The sequence below is a fragment of the Microtus oregoni genome, unplaced genomic scaffold (genome assembly GCF_018167655.1).
Source record: "Microtus oregoni isolate MIOR12 unplaced genomic scaffold, Mior012 000054F_ref0000373, whole genome shotgun sequence".
In the NCBI taxonomy this organism is placed as follows: domain Eukaryota; kingdom Metazoa; phylum Chordata; class Mammalia; order Rodentia; family Cricetidae; genus Microtus; species Microtus oregoni.
Genome location: NW_024543830.1, coordinates 11,045,188 through 11,059,918, shown reverse-complemented (window position 1 = coordinate 11,059,918; position 14,731 = coordinate 11,045,188). Strand labels below are relative to the sequence as shown.

General features: G+C 50.3%; 1 protein-coding gene across 9 annotated transcripts in view; it reads right to left on the bottom strand.

The window, feature by feature from the left end:
* Positions 1 to 14,731, bottom strand: part of Syt6 (synaptotagmin 6) — a 62,037-nt gene that overhangs the window by 33,222 nt on the left and 14,084 nt on the right. For all 9 annotated transcript variants that reach the window (XR_005973032.1, XR_005973033.1, XM_041638256.1 and 6 more), the window contains exon 3: positions 14,018 to 14,576. Coding sequence is in view for 7 of the 9 variants with exons in the window: in XM_041638256.1 (XP_041494190.1) it covers positions 14,018 to 14,576 (559 nt within the window). In the remaining 2 variants the exon portion in view is untranslated. The remainder of the gene's footprint in view (positions 1 to 14,017; positions 14,577 to 14,731) is intronic.

Sequence of the window (14,731 nt, the reverse complement as noted above, 5' to 3'; positions counted from 1 at the left end):
TTTGGGAAGTTCTTTATAAACATGTTAGGTGTTGGTGGTGTTAGATTCAGGAGCAATGAACTGTGGCCATAACCTGGGAAGTTCCTCTCCTTCTCCTGGCTTTTCTTCTGCCCTAATTTCAGACCTGTGACAGTGGTCATTGTCCCACACCTGACTACCAAGGGAATAGATGAGGTTATTTGCTGGAGACCACACAAGCAAAGGCAATTTGGGTCCACCACGGCAGACTCCAAATCATGCTCACCAAAGGTTCTTGGGAGGCTGGTACTGAGTCTAACCTCACACCAAAACCCTTTCCAGACCTCACGAATCTGGACTATGGCCTGGCTGACTTTGGCTTCTCTTATCAGCATCCCAGGGCTAAGACAGGGAGGGGTAATCTTCACCCTCTTTTGACAACACTTGTGAGACATAACCCTAAGTGGATGTAGCGTGAGACTTATAACCACATTCCTGGCTATTAATAAGATGCCCGTTTCCCAGCACACAGAGTCCCCTAGAAATTCTTTTCTTCCAAATGTACTTCATTAGGAGAATCAAAGCACCCCTCTCTGGGGTGGCCGGGGTCTCCTGGGAGGAGAGAATGAAATGGGCTAGACTGGGAAGTGAGGCTCTCTCATTGCTTCCCCAGTGTGGTACAGATGTGAGGTGTGTGTGTGTGTGTGTGTGTGTGTGAGAGAGAGAGAGAGAGAGAGAGAGAGAGAGAGAGAGAGAGAGAGAGAGAATAGCCTAGTCATAGTCAGCAAGACTGGATTAGGAAGGTCTTCACAGCCTGCCCTTCCCTGGTTTAGCTCAAACCTATCCCAAAAGCACTAGAAACCTGAAGAAAATTTGTTCTTCATAATTTCCCCCTAAAAGCCACATGCAGGGTGCCCACACAGCCTGTCCCGCCTCGGCTTGCTAGCTGCAGACTGCTCCACATCCACAGTGGCGTCAGGGCACCATGCTGGCTGCTCTGTGCCCTTCCCTGCACCTTTCTTACTGCCAGCCGCCTCTCAGCAGCTGACTGAAAGTGTTGATCCTGGGCGGACTGAGGAGGGTGCGTTTCAGTGTAGCTACCCTCCTCAGTGACTCAGCTGGAGGCCAGTGGCGTGGGGGTGGCACTTCCAATCGGGTGCCTCGAGTCACAAAGCCAGCCCTGTCCCCAGCTTCTCCAGAAGAGAAATGTGCCTCACACTGCCATGACACACCACAGAGCTGTTTTTCCTCCTCTGAAGTTGGAGGAGCCCCATGTCTCACTAAGATGAGTCAGCCAAAGGCTCCAGGAGGATGGGGCCCTGGCGAGCCTGCTGAAGGTGGGGCAAAGACAACTTCTCACCACATAGGTGCCTTCCATTATTCCAATAAGACACAGCCTTCCAGGGGACAGAGGGTGCTCAAAGAAGCCTGCCAGGGTGTGAGGATGCCTAGAGCAGCAATCCTTGTCCACGCCAGGGTCTCCTTTTAAGCTTCTCTTTGATTCTGGCTACCAATCCATGTTCTGTTTTTTCAACTGCCTAGGTGTAGACCTCAGCACCTCTTTGGGTTTCTCCAGTGTTTTAGAGTTACCTGGTGGTCTAAAAAGAAGCATGGCGCCAGGGTGACCAAAAGAAGATAAACACACGCCATCAACTGACAAGGTCCAATAGTCCCCAGACCGTGGGAGCCCAACAAAGGCAAGACTCTTCAGAGGCCCCTCCCTGGCTTCTTCCTGGGAACTCTGCCTATTTCTGGGGGTCGGCACCCTCTCTTTTCTCCATATGCATCTGCAATCTCCTCATAGCCACCCTTCCCAGGAAAGACACCCTTAGGTCCCTTCTTCACCCACTCAGGACCAGTTGTGGGTAAGAAGGACTAGTTGACTCCCAGTCAGTTACCGCTAGCATGCTATGGGCTGAGGTGGGGAGTGGCTACCCCTCCCCCAGTCTCAGGTACATAGAACACATCTTCCCAATAGCGGCCCCTCCCCCGTGTACCGGCAAATGGCTATGCAAAATACAACAATGCTTAGGTAACAAGAAAAAATAAATGTCCTTTGAAAGCGCAGAGGTCTCCTGGGGAGGACGGAGAGAACAGGCTAAGGCACTAGGTAGCAATTTCACTTCGTGCCCTCAGGCTTTGGGGGGGGGAGGGGATAAGGGAAGGTAAGACTGGGACTGAGCCTGGGCAGGGCCAGAGGAAGCTCAGTTACCCTGGGTAGTTTAAAGAGGGGTCTTGTGTGTTCACGTATTTGATCTTGAGGCCTGGATAGGGTGGTGGGAGGGATCACTCTCTGAGAAGATCCTGGACAGGAGGCATAGCAGGTAAAGAGTGCACCATTAGGTTTTGGTAGAGTAAACATGGTCCCTATTACTGCACCCCTTCAGGTTATGCCACCACTCACCTTGTGTGACATGGGCGTGTGGAGAGGGCTGGTATACACTGATTGGGTCACTGAGGGAAGAGTCTTCAGAGGCAGAGAAGAGCCAGACAATGGGAACCAGAGGGGACTGTGAACACATAGGCTGGCAGAGGCCTCTCCCAGCCAGCTCCAGAGAGGCAGATCACAGGAAGGTCAGCTCACCCAGAATGACTCCCCACCACTCACCCTGTAATCCTGAGCGGGCTGCCCAAGTCACCATACATGGAAAGTGCGGATAATAAAGCCCATTCTGCAGGTGTTAAGGATTGCACTTCATCTCTGGCATTTTGTATCTAACACACAGAAGGCTGAGGAGCTCCAGCGGACATCATGACGCTACACATGCAGGACATCTGGTCTTGTCCTCTTGCTTTCCTCAAGCTCACTCCACATACCCCCCACCCAAATGCTTTGAGTTGATAACATACAATAGCTCTTAGAAACCACTCCCAAAGGCACCTGCTGGTAACGTCCAGGGTCTGTCAGGCTCAGAAGATCAGTGGAACAGAACTCTAAAATGACAGATACGCAAGTTCTCTGGGGTGAGCTAGCATCTCTTGGGCCATGAACACTAAGGAAAAAAACTAGTCTGTGTTGACCAGAAAAAGCTGAAGGCCTTAACAATATGTCTGATCCTTCAGCCCCAGCAACTGGCCTTTATCTCAAGGCTAAGAGGACTCCATGGAGAACTCTCCATCCTGAGTGTTGTTGTGGCTCTTGGAGACTCTCAAGACCTTGGGACTTTGTCTAAAAGGAAGAAGTGAAATATTAATGAAGAATAAGTAGATGTCAATTCAGACACGAGAGGAAAATGAACGAGAGTCGCATGGGCATGGTATTTGGGAGACTTAGAGGTTGAGTCGGGACTGAGTGCTGTACCTAGCACATTCTTCTACGTAGTTGTTGACACAAACACCATAAAAATATGCCAGCGGCTGGACCAGCCTGACCTAGACTCTGCAGCTCGTGTGCCACCTTCTCCTTCAAGATATGAATATTTATTGTTCACAAGGGGATGTTTTGAGCTGGGGGTCAGCTGGCTCGGCATCAAGGTACATTGATGGATGGCTTCTCTTTCGATCTTGTTTCCCCTGCTGATGTTGCCTTGCTCTGGGCCCTTTGACAGCTCACTGTGTAGGCAGTGAGAGGATAGGGGCCTTGGGGCGAAAGTAGGATGTTAGGGAAAACAAACAGGGCATGAGAATTCCCTCTGAAAGGCTAGAGTCAGGACAGGTGGTGGGAAGGACACACACGGGGACTCCCCTGTCCATTAGCTTATGGAGTCACCTGGGCAGCTTGTGTGATCTCATGGTCTTAACGCACCTGTCTGTGGTGCGTACGAGTTGAGCTAGATCATCTTTGAGACCTGTTCCAGCCTTGACATTTTCCAAGACCAAGAATGAGAACACGGAGTCAGAACACTGTGGTCCATGAGACAATACGAAGCCTGCCTCCAAATGGTCCCAGCGTTTCAAGTCCGTTGCTATTCTGGTCACTCTTCTGCCTCAAGGCCCTGGTCTCTCTGAATTGTTGCTGATCTAGGGGACACAAGACAGTCCCTTCCCCCCAAAATAAATCCTGGAGTTTCAAGTTGTGACAGTGTCCGGAGGGCCTAACAGTATCCCTCCAGGGGAAAATGTCACTGTGTGTTATCAGACTACAGAAGAAGCAGACAAGTGCTTATGCTCTTTCGGTGAGGTAGAGAGATCGTGCAGAGAGTGCCCGGGCTGCGGGAGCAGAGTTTGGGCTTACTGCAGGAGCTGGGTGCCTAATGATCTCCCATTCACTCTTGTGTAAGGCAAAGATTAGCTATTTATACCACTGAGAGGCACAGAGTCCTGATGAGGGGCACAGAGGGCTGGGTATGGGGCAGCATGGGCTTACCCAGTCAGCTCTACGCTGTCAAGATGCAAGAGTGGGGGTGGGGGTGGGGATGGGATAAAACCTGGGTTGTGCTATGGTTGCCAGTGTAAGCTGGGCTCTGCAGCCGGCAAGCTCCAGCAAGCAGGCAGCAGGGCTTGTGAATGCAAAGGGACTTGTCACACAGGAAGAGCAGACGGGTCTCTGCTGTTCTGAGCCTTGGGCAGTCGTAAGGCTATTTCCTCTAGAGCTACAAGAGAAAGCCTATTGCAAAAAGACAAGTTTAGAAATAGAGCACCCATGGCCAGTAGCGGGGTTATTGAGTAACTATGCTTAAAGCCAGGTCACAGCCCTGTCTGCATCAATTCGTTTTGTACCACATAAGAAACCTTTTAACCTCAGGTACTCAGGAAAGGCTGCTGCTACCAAGTGGCCAGGTGAAGCGTGTGGAACAGTTGGTGCACAGCCATTACCTCTGCAGAAGGAAAAGTTCACAGACATGGGACATGGGCTCACCTCCTGCACCCACCATTGGGATCCCAGTGAAGACCGAGTATGGGATGCAGTCCTTGTCAACGACTCCCTCTCTTTCCCTTTCTGGGCCCTTGGTAAATTATCACTAGCCCTTTGCTTGAGGGATCTTGGTCCCTCAGGCAGTCTCAGAGAAGACAAAGCCTGTGAGGTATTTACTATTCCCAATATGGAAGGTCTCCCTGGCCAGGGTGGAAAGAATCCAATGAGGGTGGACACCTCCTCTCACTAGCCTGAGGGAGAAGATGCCCTGAGAGGATGCTGGGAGAGACCAGGGCATCCGGTGACTAATGAGGATAACGGAGCTAAGTCAGAGAGAGGAGCAGGGCAAATGAGCACCCAGCAGAGGCAACCAGACAGCCAGCAGCTCCCACTGGGATGCGAGTAAGCAAGGGAGTCCTGCAGCCCCTGGTAGCTGTGTGGTTTCCAACTCGGGCAACTGTCAGTGCGGTTGCAGATTGTGCTCATAGGAGAATTCCCAAGATGCAGGGCAGGGCAGGCCTAACCAGCCTTGTGAATTATTCAGGATGTTCTAGGTATGGGATTTGCCCTAGGGAGCTGTCTTCACAGCTCATGCAGGGCCACTCTGTCCCTTTTGTACCTTCTGGAGCTCTAGTGTGCCTATGAGTTGCCCCGAAGGACTCCTCTAGCAAGCTCTCCTTCAGTCCTGCATGTTAGTATTCAGACACTTGGGGGTTTAAGGCTGAATTCTAGGGACACCAAGGCCTCGCTGCAGAGTCCTGAAGAATGAGTTTCCTTGGCCTGAGAGGTGCTGAAAGACTCGGGGAAGCTCACTCCTAGACTTGCCTACACCCATGCTTTTCTCACAGACAGGATGGCCTTGTGGGTACACTGCAAAACCAACCTTCCTGGGCCTTCATGTCTCACGTCAAAAGCCATCCCCTTTAGGAAGCTCTCCTACGATGGCATACCTTGTCCCATGAATGACCTTCTCCAGTCAGGCTCCACCAAGATGGTCTTTGTCCTGGCTTGTGGTGACCTTGATGCTGGGAATCATGGTCAAGTATCAGTCTGCCTTTCTCTCCATTACACACAGCAAATGATGCAGTAGAGCCTCGCTCCTCTCCTGATAGGACGTCTTGTTTCCCAAGTCACTGTACCTTTCCAGCCTTGCTTCCATGGCATTGCTGCTAGCTTCCTAGCCCCTTTGCCGCTGTCTCTTCGTGGTTCCCAAGTCATTGACCCAGGGCCCAGCTTGGCTCCTCTTCTCTATCTAGACCTATCCCTACTGGGATCTCAAGCAGTCTCAAGACTTTAGTTCCTAGTACACACTCTCCTCTATTTATTTCTTCATCTCCAGAACTCTATAGATTCTATATCCAGCTTCCTCCTGACATCTCCATACAGATGTCAAAAAGGTGTCTCAACTACAGCGTGTCTAAGCCTGAGGTGTGATCACCCTTCCTATCCTAGGATTTCTGCACTCCGGGCATGGCGAGGTCCATCCTGGATTGTTCAGGCTGGGAGCCTCAGTTCTTCTCTTTCCCCTACATTTTAGGCTCTAACACCCAATCTGCCAGCAGATAGTATTGCTTCTCCTTTCAAAACATGTCCAGATGCCAGACATGACGGCACATGCCTTTAATCCCAACATCTGGGAGGCAGAGATAGGAGGATTGCCCACAAGTTCAAGGCCAGCCTATGTTACACAATGAGTTTCAGGTCACTCATGGCTTCAGAATATGGACCTATCTCAAAGAGCAAAACCAACCAAATAAATAGCAATAAAACTGTCCAGAAATTAGCCACATCTTCCATCGCTACCCTGACCCCATTCCTGTGGTGTTCTTCAAAGCTCTGCTCTTGTTCCTAGATCTCCTCCCTCCCTACCCATTCCTCCAGCTTCAGCCATCTTTCTCCCCATTCCCTTTACATTTAAGTCCCTGAGCTCCTTTGGTCACATTTTGCTTCTCCTGCAACTTCTGTTTGAGTGCAACATCTGAGAGCATGGGCTGTGCTTGTCCCTTTAATGTCCGGGTGTTGTAAGACCCAGGTCTGCTTCAGGAGGGAGCATGAAGACCTGGTGCTGGATGCAGACTCCTGAGGCTTCTCTCTTGGGACTCTGTCAGGTCACACCTGGAAACCCAGGATCCAAGACAGGCATTCTGAAGGAGAGTGTGAACGGCTGGCCAGCCTGCCCTTGGGAGGTTTCGTCTCAGCAGGTCAATGGTAAGAATCTCGCTTGGCACTTGAGAAAGCTTTTGTGGGTACTCTTGGGTCTCTCTTGGCTTCAGAAAGTGGGCGTGTGAAGAGGATGCAATTGGAACACTTTCATTCCTGGAGGCCAGCCTTCTCTTGGCGTGCTGAGGCAGCAAGGACCTGTGTGTCCCCAAGACTACAGAAGGGCCCTCTTGCCTCTTCCATCAGACTTTGAGGAAGATGTAAGGAAAGGACTGGAGCTGAAGGCGTCTTATTCCCAGACTGTGCCTACTACCTGAAAACCACATTGCAAGGGGTTCTGTCACAGTGCAAAGGAATCAAAATATATGTAGAGATGTTCTCTCTAGATCTTTCTTCCAAGCCAAAGAAGTCAGAGAAACAGACTCCCCTACTTCTGACCACCTTATCAATCTCGGCCTGGTGCAGGTCTTCACTGCCGTCAGAGTAGCCCCAAATTTCCTTTTCTAGACCAGCCTTGAGCGACTGTTCCCCTTTTCTCTACTGCCTGCAGCAGGACACAGATTGCACAGCTGTGTTGTCAAGGACTGTGAATGAGTCTCTGGCCACGTGAGTGCTCCGTGTATGGGTGTGTGTAATCACGCTAGGCATACTCTTCTGTTCCTTCGTGCCTGCACATTCGGAGGTTAGCGTCTTTGCAATCTTTCCTGTAGTGGCCAACAAGCACTCAGTGAAGCAGCTGACTATCACACAGTTAGTACCCAGAAAATGTTTAAGTGAGAGAGGAAGGACTCCAAAGCCAGTGTCTCCGGGAAGCCAGTGTCACTGGAGGAAAGGAAAGGAATGCACACGCACAGAAACTGTCTCTCCAACAATCTGATTTTGAGACAAATGAAGCAGTCTAACCAAACCGCAGGGAAACAACCAAACAAAACACCCAAATCCCTTGACGAGGCCCACAGCATCTAGTTTCTGCACCGAGCAGTGATCTAAACACACTGAAGACCTAGATCCAAATCTTGGTTTTACAGTTTTATCTCTGGGCGAAATTAGCTGGCTTACTTAACATTGGACCTTCATTTCTGTATTCATACATAGAGGACAATCACTGGCTTATGGTGAGGATGAGCGCACCTCAGGAGCTCGGGGAGTGTAAGTGGCTTTTCCCCAGGAGTGGGGGATCGGCAAGGAGCTAAGTGGGAGGGAGCCGAGCAAGGGCAATGGAAGGAAGCCTGAGTGTCTTGGGAGAAGGAGGAAGAAAGCCTGGTGCTGTGGTAGGAATCATGGCTATTCCCCAGAGAGTCTGAGGGAGGACGATAGGAAAAATTAAGGGAGAAGAAGGAATGCCTGAACGAGGACCCATGTCTGTTACCCCAGGTTCTAGGCTTCTGTGGAGACCATACAGGTGTACACAGCTCTATTTCCACAAAAGCAAGAAAGCCAGGGCTCTTTCTATGGGAGATACTGAGAAGGTAGAAAAAAAAAATCTCAGAACTTTGGCAAACTTTCCTGAACTGCACAGAGGTCTTCACTTTCTTAAGGTCACACATAGCATATGGTTAAGCCAAGAAGTACAAAGATAGAATACTCCTTGCTTATCTGTGTTTTCCCTTTCTGTGGTTTCAGTTACTCACAGTCAACCACAAACCTAAAATATTAAATGGGAAATTCCAGGAATAAACAATTTGTATTCTAAACTTAATGCCTTTCTAAGCAGCCCAACAAAACACTACGCCATCCGTCTTTGCTCTGCTTATCCCTTTGTCTAGTGTACCCACGCTGCATACATCACCCACCTATTAGTCCCTTGGTAATTGTCTTGGTTACAGATAGACCAAGGTAGTACAATGGTGCTTGAGTCTAAGCAACCCTAATCTTACTTAATAATGGCCTAATATACAAATTAACAATACTATTTTACTGTGTTTTATTGTTCTGTTTTATATTATTGTTATCAATCTGTCACTGTGCATATTTCTAAATGTTACTTTATCATAACGTATAGAGAGATTGGTACTAGGCACGTCCATAGGAGAGCCTTTGAATATGTTCATCTTGGATAAGCGTGTGGGGTGTGTATGCCCTTACAGGGTCTAACTACCAGCCAGACAGGTGACCCGCACTGAAGTGGACAATAAGGCCTGGGAATGGGAGAAAAGTGGCTCACAGGCTGAGCCAGCAGGAAAGGCACAGAACAAAGTTCAAGCTCTGGGCCAGTGCTGCCCTAGGTAGGTCAGGAATTATGCTAAGATTGCAGAACAGAAAAGAGAAACTGCTTCAGTCTGTTGATGGTGAGTCGCAGTCTAAATACGCCCAAGGTCTCAGAGCGTGTAAGTACAGAATGCTAGAAAGCAACACGAGTTTGTTTGGCCCCAGGAGGGAGGAAGCTCCTGTTGCATGGCCCCACTCCTTACTGCGCTAGAGGCTCTTCCGCCAGCTAAGGAGTCCTTTCCACCCTGCACTGTGCAGGCTCCCTGGAATTATGTTTTCCCCACAAACAATCCTCTCTCTCTCTCTCTCTCTCTCTCTCTCTCTCTCTCTCTCGTGTGTGTGTGTGTGTGCGTGTGTGTGTGTGTGTGTGTGTGTGTGTGTGTGACATCTGGTAGAGACCCAAGAAAGCAGGAAGATATCCAAGTCAGTTGCACCAAACACAACACACTGGTGGCTCCGATTATAGCAGGGACAGTGACTGACAGAGACAGCTGCATGCGCTGGGCTCTGAGGCCTCTGTAACAATAACTACAAAACTACAGAGATGTTAGCAAACCCAGTGACAGTTGGCTCTATTATAATGACAAATCTAGAGCTTTATATAGAAATAATGAGACTGGAGTAGGAGAGGGGAGGAAGGAAGAGTTGGATGAGTTTAGTCAATCGGAGCTTTGGTTGGACAGACGGAAGCAACCCCCTAGGATTGCCGTGATTTCCCGGGAGACTGGCAGGGGCCTTCTTCACGCCAGTAGGAGTGAGGGCTGCATGCCCCTGGCTGGAACGGATGCCATGAACTCCTTGCTTTCTTTCCCAAGGCTAGGCTTGGAAATCACTGGAAGATTTGAGGGTTCCAAGTGCCCTAGAATATCCTGTCTGCCTGCCTCTCACCCTCCCACAAGCCAGTGCTGTGTATAGCTCAGAGGCTAAGCTCCCCTGGGACTTCAGTTTGCAATCAGTATAGCTAGACTACCCAGATGTTAACCTCCCTCTCACTGCCTTAAGTTTGGTATAGGCAATCATAAGGCTTTGCTACTTCAAACCAACTTGAGCACTGGGCCAGTGGGCCAGCCTGGCTCCATGTGCTAGTGCTGAATGTGACTTCTGGGGTGCTCGAGGAGCTACTGGGACAGCATCCGTGCCAGGGCATGCCACAGAGTATCCTTCTAATACTCCATGCTAATGGTGCCTCTTTCCACTCAGCCTGTGGGTTGCTGGCTCTCTGTTTCAGTTTCTCACCCTCACCAGAACAAGCTGTGTACCCCAATTCTGAGCAAGTGCACAGGGTGTCCCTTCCCAAGTTTGGTTGTACCTCCTATAAAAAGATGACTGGAACTCCTCTAGGAAACCTTCCCAGGTTCACCTACAACACCAGTAGAAAGTCAACCGCGGACACAGCTGTTCCTGAATCCTTCATCAGGAAACTTTCCAATACAGAATATGATGGGAGACGTACCTTGGGGACACAGAGATACATGGGAGGGGCGGCTGCTGTGACATTGGAGGATCCCATGGAGGAGGGCTCCAGGGAAGGGTTAGAAGGTGGATTGGTCTGTCAGAGTGGTGGTGGGCAGACGTGTGTTACAGTCTGTGGCTGTTAGTTCTCATCAGCGTGATACAAACTAAAGTCAGGCGGGAAGAGGAAACCTCAATGAAGGATTTGTCTCCATCAGATTGGCCTGGAGGTGTATCTGTGGGGCATTTTCTTGACTAAAGGTGGATGTGGAAGGGCCCAGCCCACTGTGGGTGGTGCCACGACTGGGCAAGTGGTCCTGGGTTGTATAACTGAGCCAACGGTGAGAAGCAAGCCAGTAAACAGCATCCCTCCATGGCGTCTACCTCAGTTCCTGCCTCCAGATTCCTGCCTTGACTTCTCTTAACCATGAACTGTAAACTGTAGGCTGAAATAAACCCTTTTCTCCCCACGTAGCTTTCGGCCTGTATTTTATCACAGCAATAGAAAGCAAAGTAAGGCGGAGACAGGATTGTTGGGCATTTGAGAGACCAGCCGGGCTGGAGCAGGAAAACTGGCATTTCAAGCTCAGGTCTGAAGTACCGTTCTGAGGATTAAAAATCAGAGGGGCGAAACAAGACCTGGTATTGGCTGCACTCACCGCCCCCCCCCCCACCCCCGCCCCTGCCCGCTGCACGGGCTACTGCATTTCACATACTATGGGCACTCAGTCATTCCCTGCGACTGTGGCTTGGGTCTCCCTGGTCCCCAAATAATTAAATTTTCACAGCCAACATCACAACACAGGTAAAAAACACCAGCCTGTTTCCAACAGCTCTGCTCCCCTTGCTTGAGTTCTTGTCTGCAGGGTTTGAGTCATTTCTCCAGGCCCATGCTGACCGGTGAGGCTTTGGACTGTAGGGTTCTCACTCGAAGAGGAAGCCCAGCTCAGACAGACTGCAGGCAAGCCCAAGTGGGAGTGTGGTACCCAGCTCTGCAGACACGGACATGCCTAGGCTGGCCTCCCTCTGCTCCTTAGCTAGAATACACCTGCCGTTTTGGGCCTGGTAGGCTATTTGTACCCATCCTTGCCCATCGAGGTCAATTCCTCTCATTTAAAATCCCCCCCCCCCCCCGTCTTTCACTCTCATGGGTTTGGAGATCGTGATGGGTAGACAGTAGTTTCTGGCCTGCAGCTGCTGAGCACAAATCACTGTCTCTTTGGTTAGATATTAAGTTCCTGTGAGCTCAAAAGGGTTGCCTTTTATCCCAGACCCAAACTCACCCGGGTCCCTCATAGTCCTCTCAGGATAAGGAGATGGAGGAAGGCTCTTCCCACACTGATGAAGGGGGATCTGCCTTCTTCTGAACCTGGGCAGGGGATGTGGCAATGGGACTAGGGTGGGGACAGCTACATTCCAGGAAGTGCAACGTTACGTACAGGCAAGGGGAGTGCTTGCACACAGAGCGCCTGTTCTGGGATGAGGCCTGCTCTTCTGTACCAGTCAGGAAGGCAGGGGGCGCTGTTCAGAGACAGAGGAGACTCCTAGGAGGGCAGGGTAGAACATAGCCCCTGACCAGCAGAGCTCCCCACCCAGTGAGGAACAGAGCTGCCCTCCACCTATGCAGTCACCGTGAGAAAAATATACCTTAGGTGAGCATGGGGAAGGGATGCACCAGATGGGAACTTCAGAGAGATCGATGCTCTAGAGCTCCTGGGCCCACCCCAGTGTGCGGCAGCTGTTTTGCTGTCCCGCACCCTAGTCCTAGCTTGTCACTAGCCAGGCTGGCTGTTCACGCTATTCCTGGGATTAGCATTTCAGGACAGCAAAGCTGGGGACAGCACTGGGACATCTCTGTGTCTAACAGCGAGACCAGAGTGCCCCAGAGTTTCTTCCTGAGATGAACATATCAACTTTCTGAACATATCACACTCTTTAACAACAAGCGTGGGGCTGCTTTCCCCAGAGCCTCTCCTCACAAATCCCACAGGACGATGTTAAGTACAGACTGTGCCAGGGTACGGTTTGTATGTATATGGTCACCTCTAATAAGGTATACGATTCATGAAACATCCAGGGAGACACTCCAGCAACCAGCGCTCCAAGTCAACTAGAGTTTGGCCAAGTGCCCCTGCAGACATTCACCCACACAGGTGGATGCAGAGGGTACAGCCTAGTGACATCTCCAGGGTGTCTTAAACAACCTCAGCATGGCATGCTGTCCATGCTAACAGAGGCTCTGGGTAGGCCTCACTAGGTCCTGTACCAAGCTTAGCCTCCATTCTCTTAAAAACCCAGCTCAGTGGTTGAGTATGCCCTGCTCTTGCAGAGGACCTGAGACTAGTTCTTAGCACCCACGCTGGGCAGCTCACAACCACCTTTAACTCCAGCTCCACAGGATCTGATGCCCTCTTCAAGCCTCTGCAAGCATTGCACGAACATGCGCAGCCTACCCTCCCTTCAAACAGACACATGCACACACACAATTTGACTTCCAAATCTAAAAACAAAGAAAGAAAGAAAGAAAGAAAGAAAGAAAGAAAGAAAGAATTAAACCTTGATGCTTTGAAACTTTCTTGGCCAATTTCAAGTGATCACGGACAGGTCAGGAATCAGACCTTGTGTGTGAACTCGGTCAGTCTTTCGGGCTAGCTTCCAGTATCTCCCAGACTAAGGAGAGGCCATGTCCAGGATGAGGGAATGTGCTATGAGCTGCAGCTTTCTGGACATAGTAGAGTTGCTTTGTTCCTTCCTCTTTGACATTGAGAATTGCCACGTGTCTTGCTTTGGCTAATGGAATATGAATGGAAGTGACCTATGTCACTTTTGCTTGGAAACATTAAGGCATACTGCAGGCTTTGCCATAGCCTCTTCATCCTAATGTCTAACGGTGGGAGCAACATTGACACAGGGCCTCTTGGGCCCCTTGGTAACAAGGTCCAGTAGAACCCACAGGTTAGCTGTGAAGCATATGGAACACAGACAAGAAACAAACTTTAGTTGTCTTAAGCCACAAATTCCCAGGGTTGTTTGTTATTGCAGCACAACTTGGCTCATACTGATTGGTACAACCTGGATGGATCACCATTTCCAAGCTTCTAAAATCTATCAGTGATTATTAGACCGTACTGACTAGTTCGGTATGGACTTACCTTCAATTTAAAAGACTATATAACATGATTCTTTATAGATAACAAACTTAAGGTTTAGCAAACAGAGAGAAACACCCATACCATAGAATCAAAATGAAAGGACACAAATTCCCTTTCTTCCTTATCCCATCTAGGCAGAGTTCAAGGACTTTCTCACAATGAACTGGGCCATTAGGATGTTTCCATAGTTTCCTATGTATCTCTAGAGGAACAGAGATCTGGATCCATGACCCACCCAACTCAGAACTGCCAATGCCCGGGCAGCCAAGAGGACAAACAGGGCTGTACTCACACTTGTGGCGTACTGGATGTCCTTCCAAATGGAGGTCTCCCGGGACAGGTCAGAGGCCTCAAAGAGATTGTCCAGGATGACCTCCCCGATCATGTCATGGCGGGAGAAGCGGTCAAAGTCAAAGACACTGAGATGCAGCTTGCGGTCAGCCAGTTCCTCGTAGGGCACTGGGAAGTGGAAGTTCTCATCAAAGGTGGGGTTCAGGGTCTTGCGGTGCACCCGCGTCTGCAGCTTGCACTTGCGGTCAGGCAGGAGGTAGATCTTGACATAAGGGTCAGAACTTCCACAGAAGTCCTTGGCAGGGAGGTCAAAGGCCTTCAGGATACGCACAATCAGGGTCTCACTCTCGTAGTCGTAGCGGAGGCTGAAGTTGATCTTCCCACAGCTCTTGGCGGCCTCGGACTTGGCATCCTCCCCATCCACTGACTTCTGCTTATAGAGCTCGGGCTTGATGCGGCCAATGCTGGTGGGCTGCTCGGCCGCTGGCGGCAGCTCATTGCCGTAGTCTACACTGGAGACGTGCATCTGCCGTGGCAGGTGGCGCTTGAAGGACGTGTGCCTGGTAGAAGACAGGAGGGGGAAAATTGTGTCAGGGCTTGGGAAGGAGTGGGATAAAGATAGACCCAACCCTGGCGGCTCATCTTCCCACTCGTGGGCCCCCTGTCCTTCCCTCTCATTGACCCCACTTTTCCTCTTCATACACTTGGTGCACAG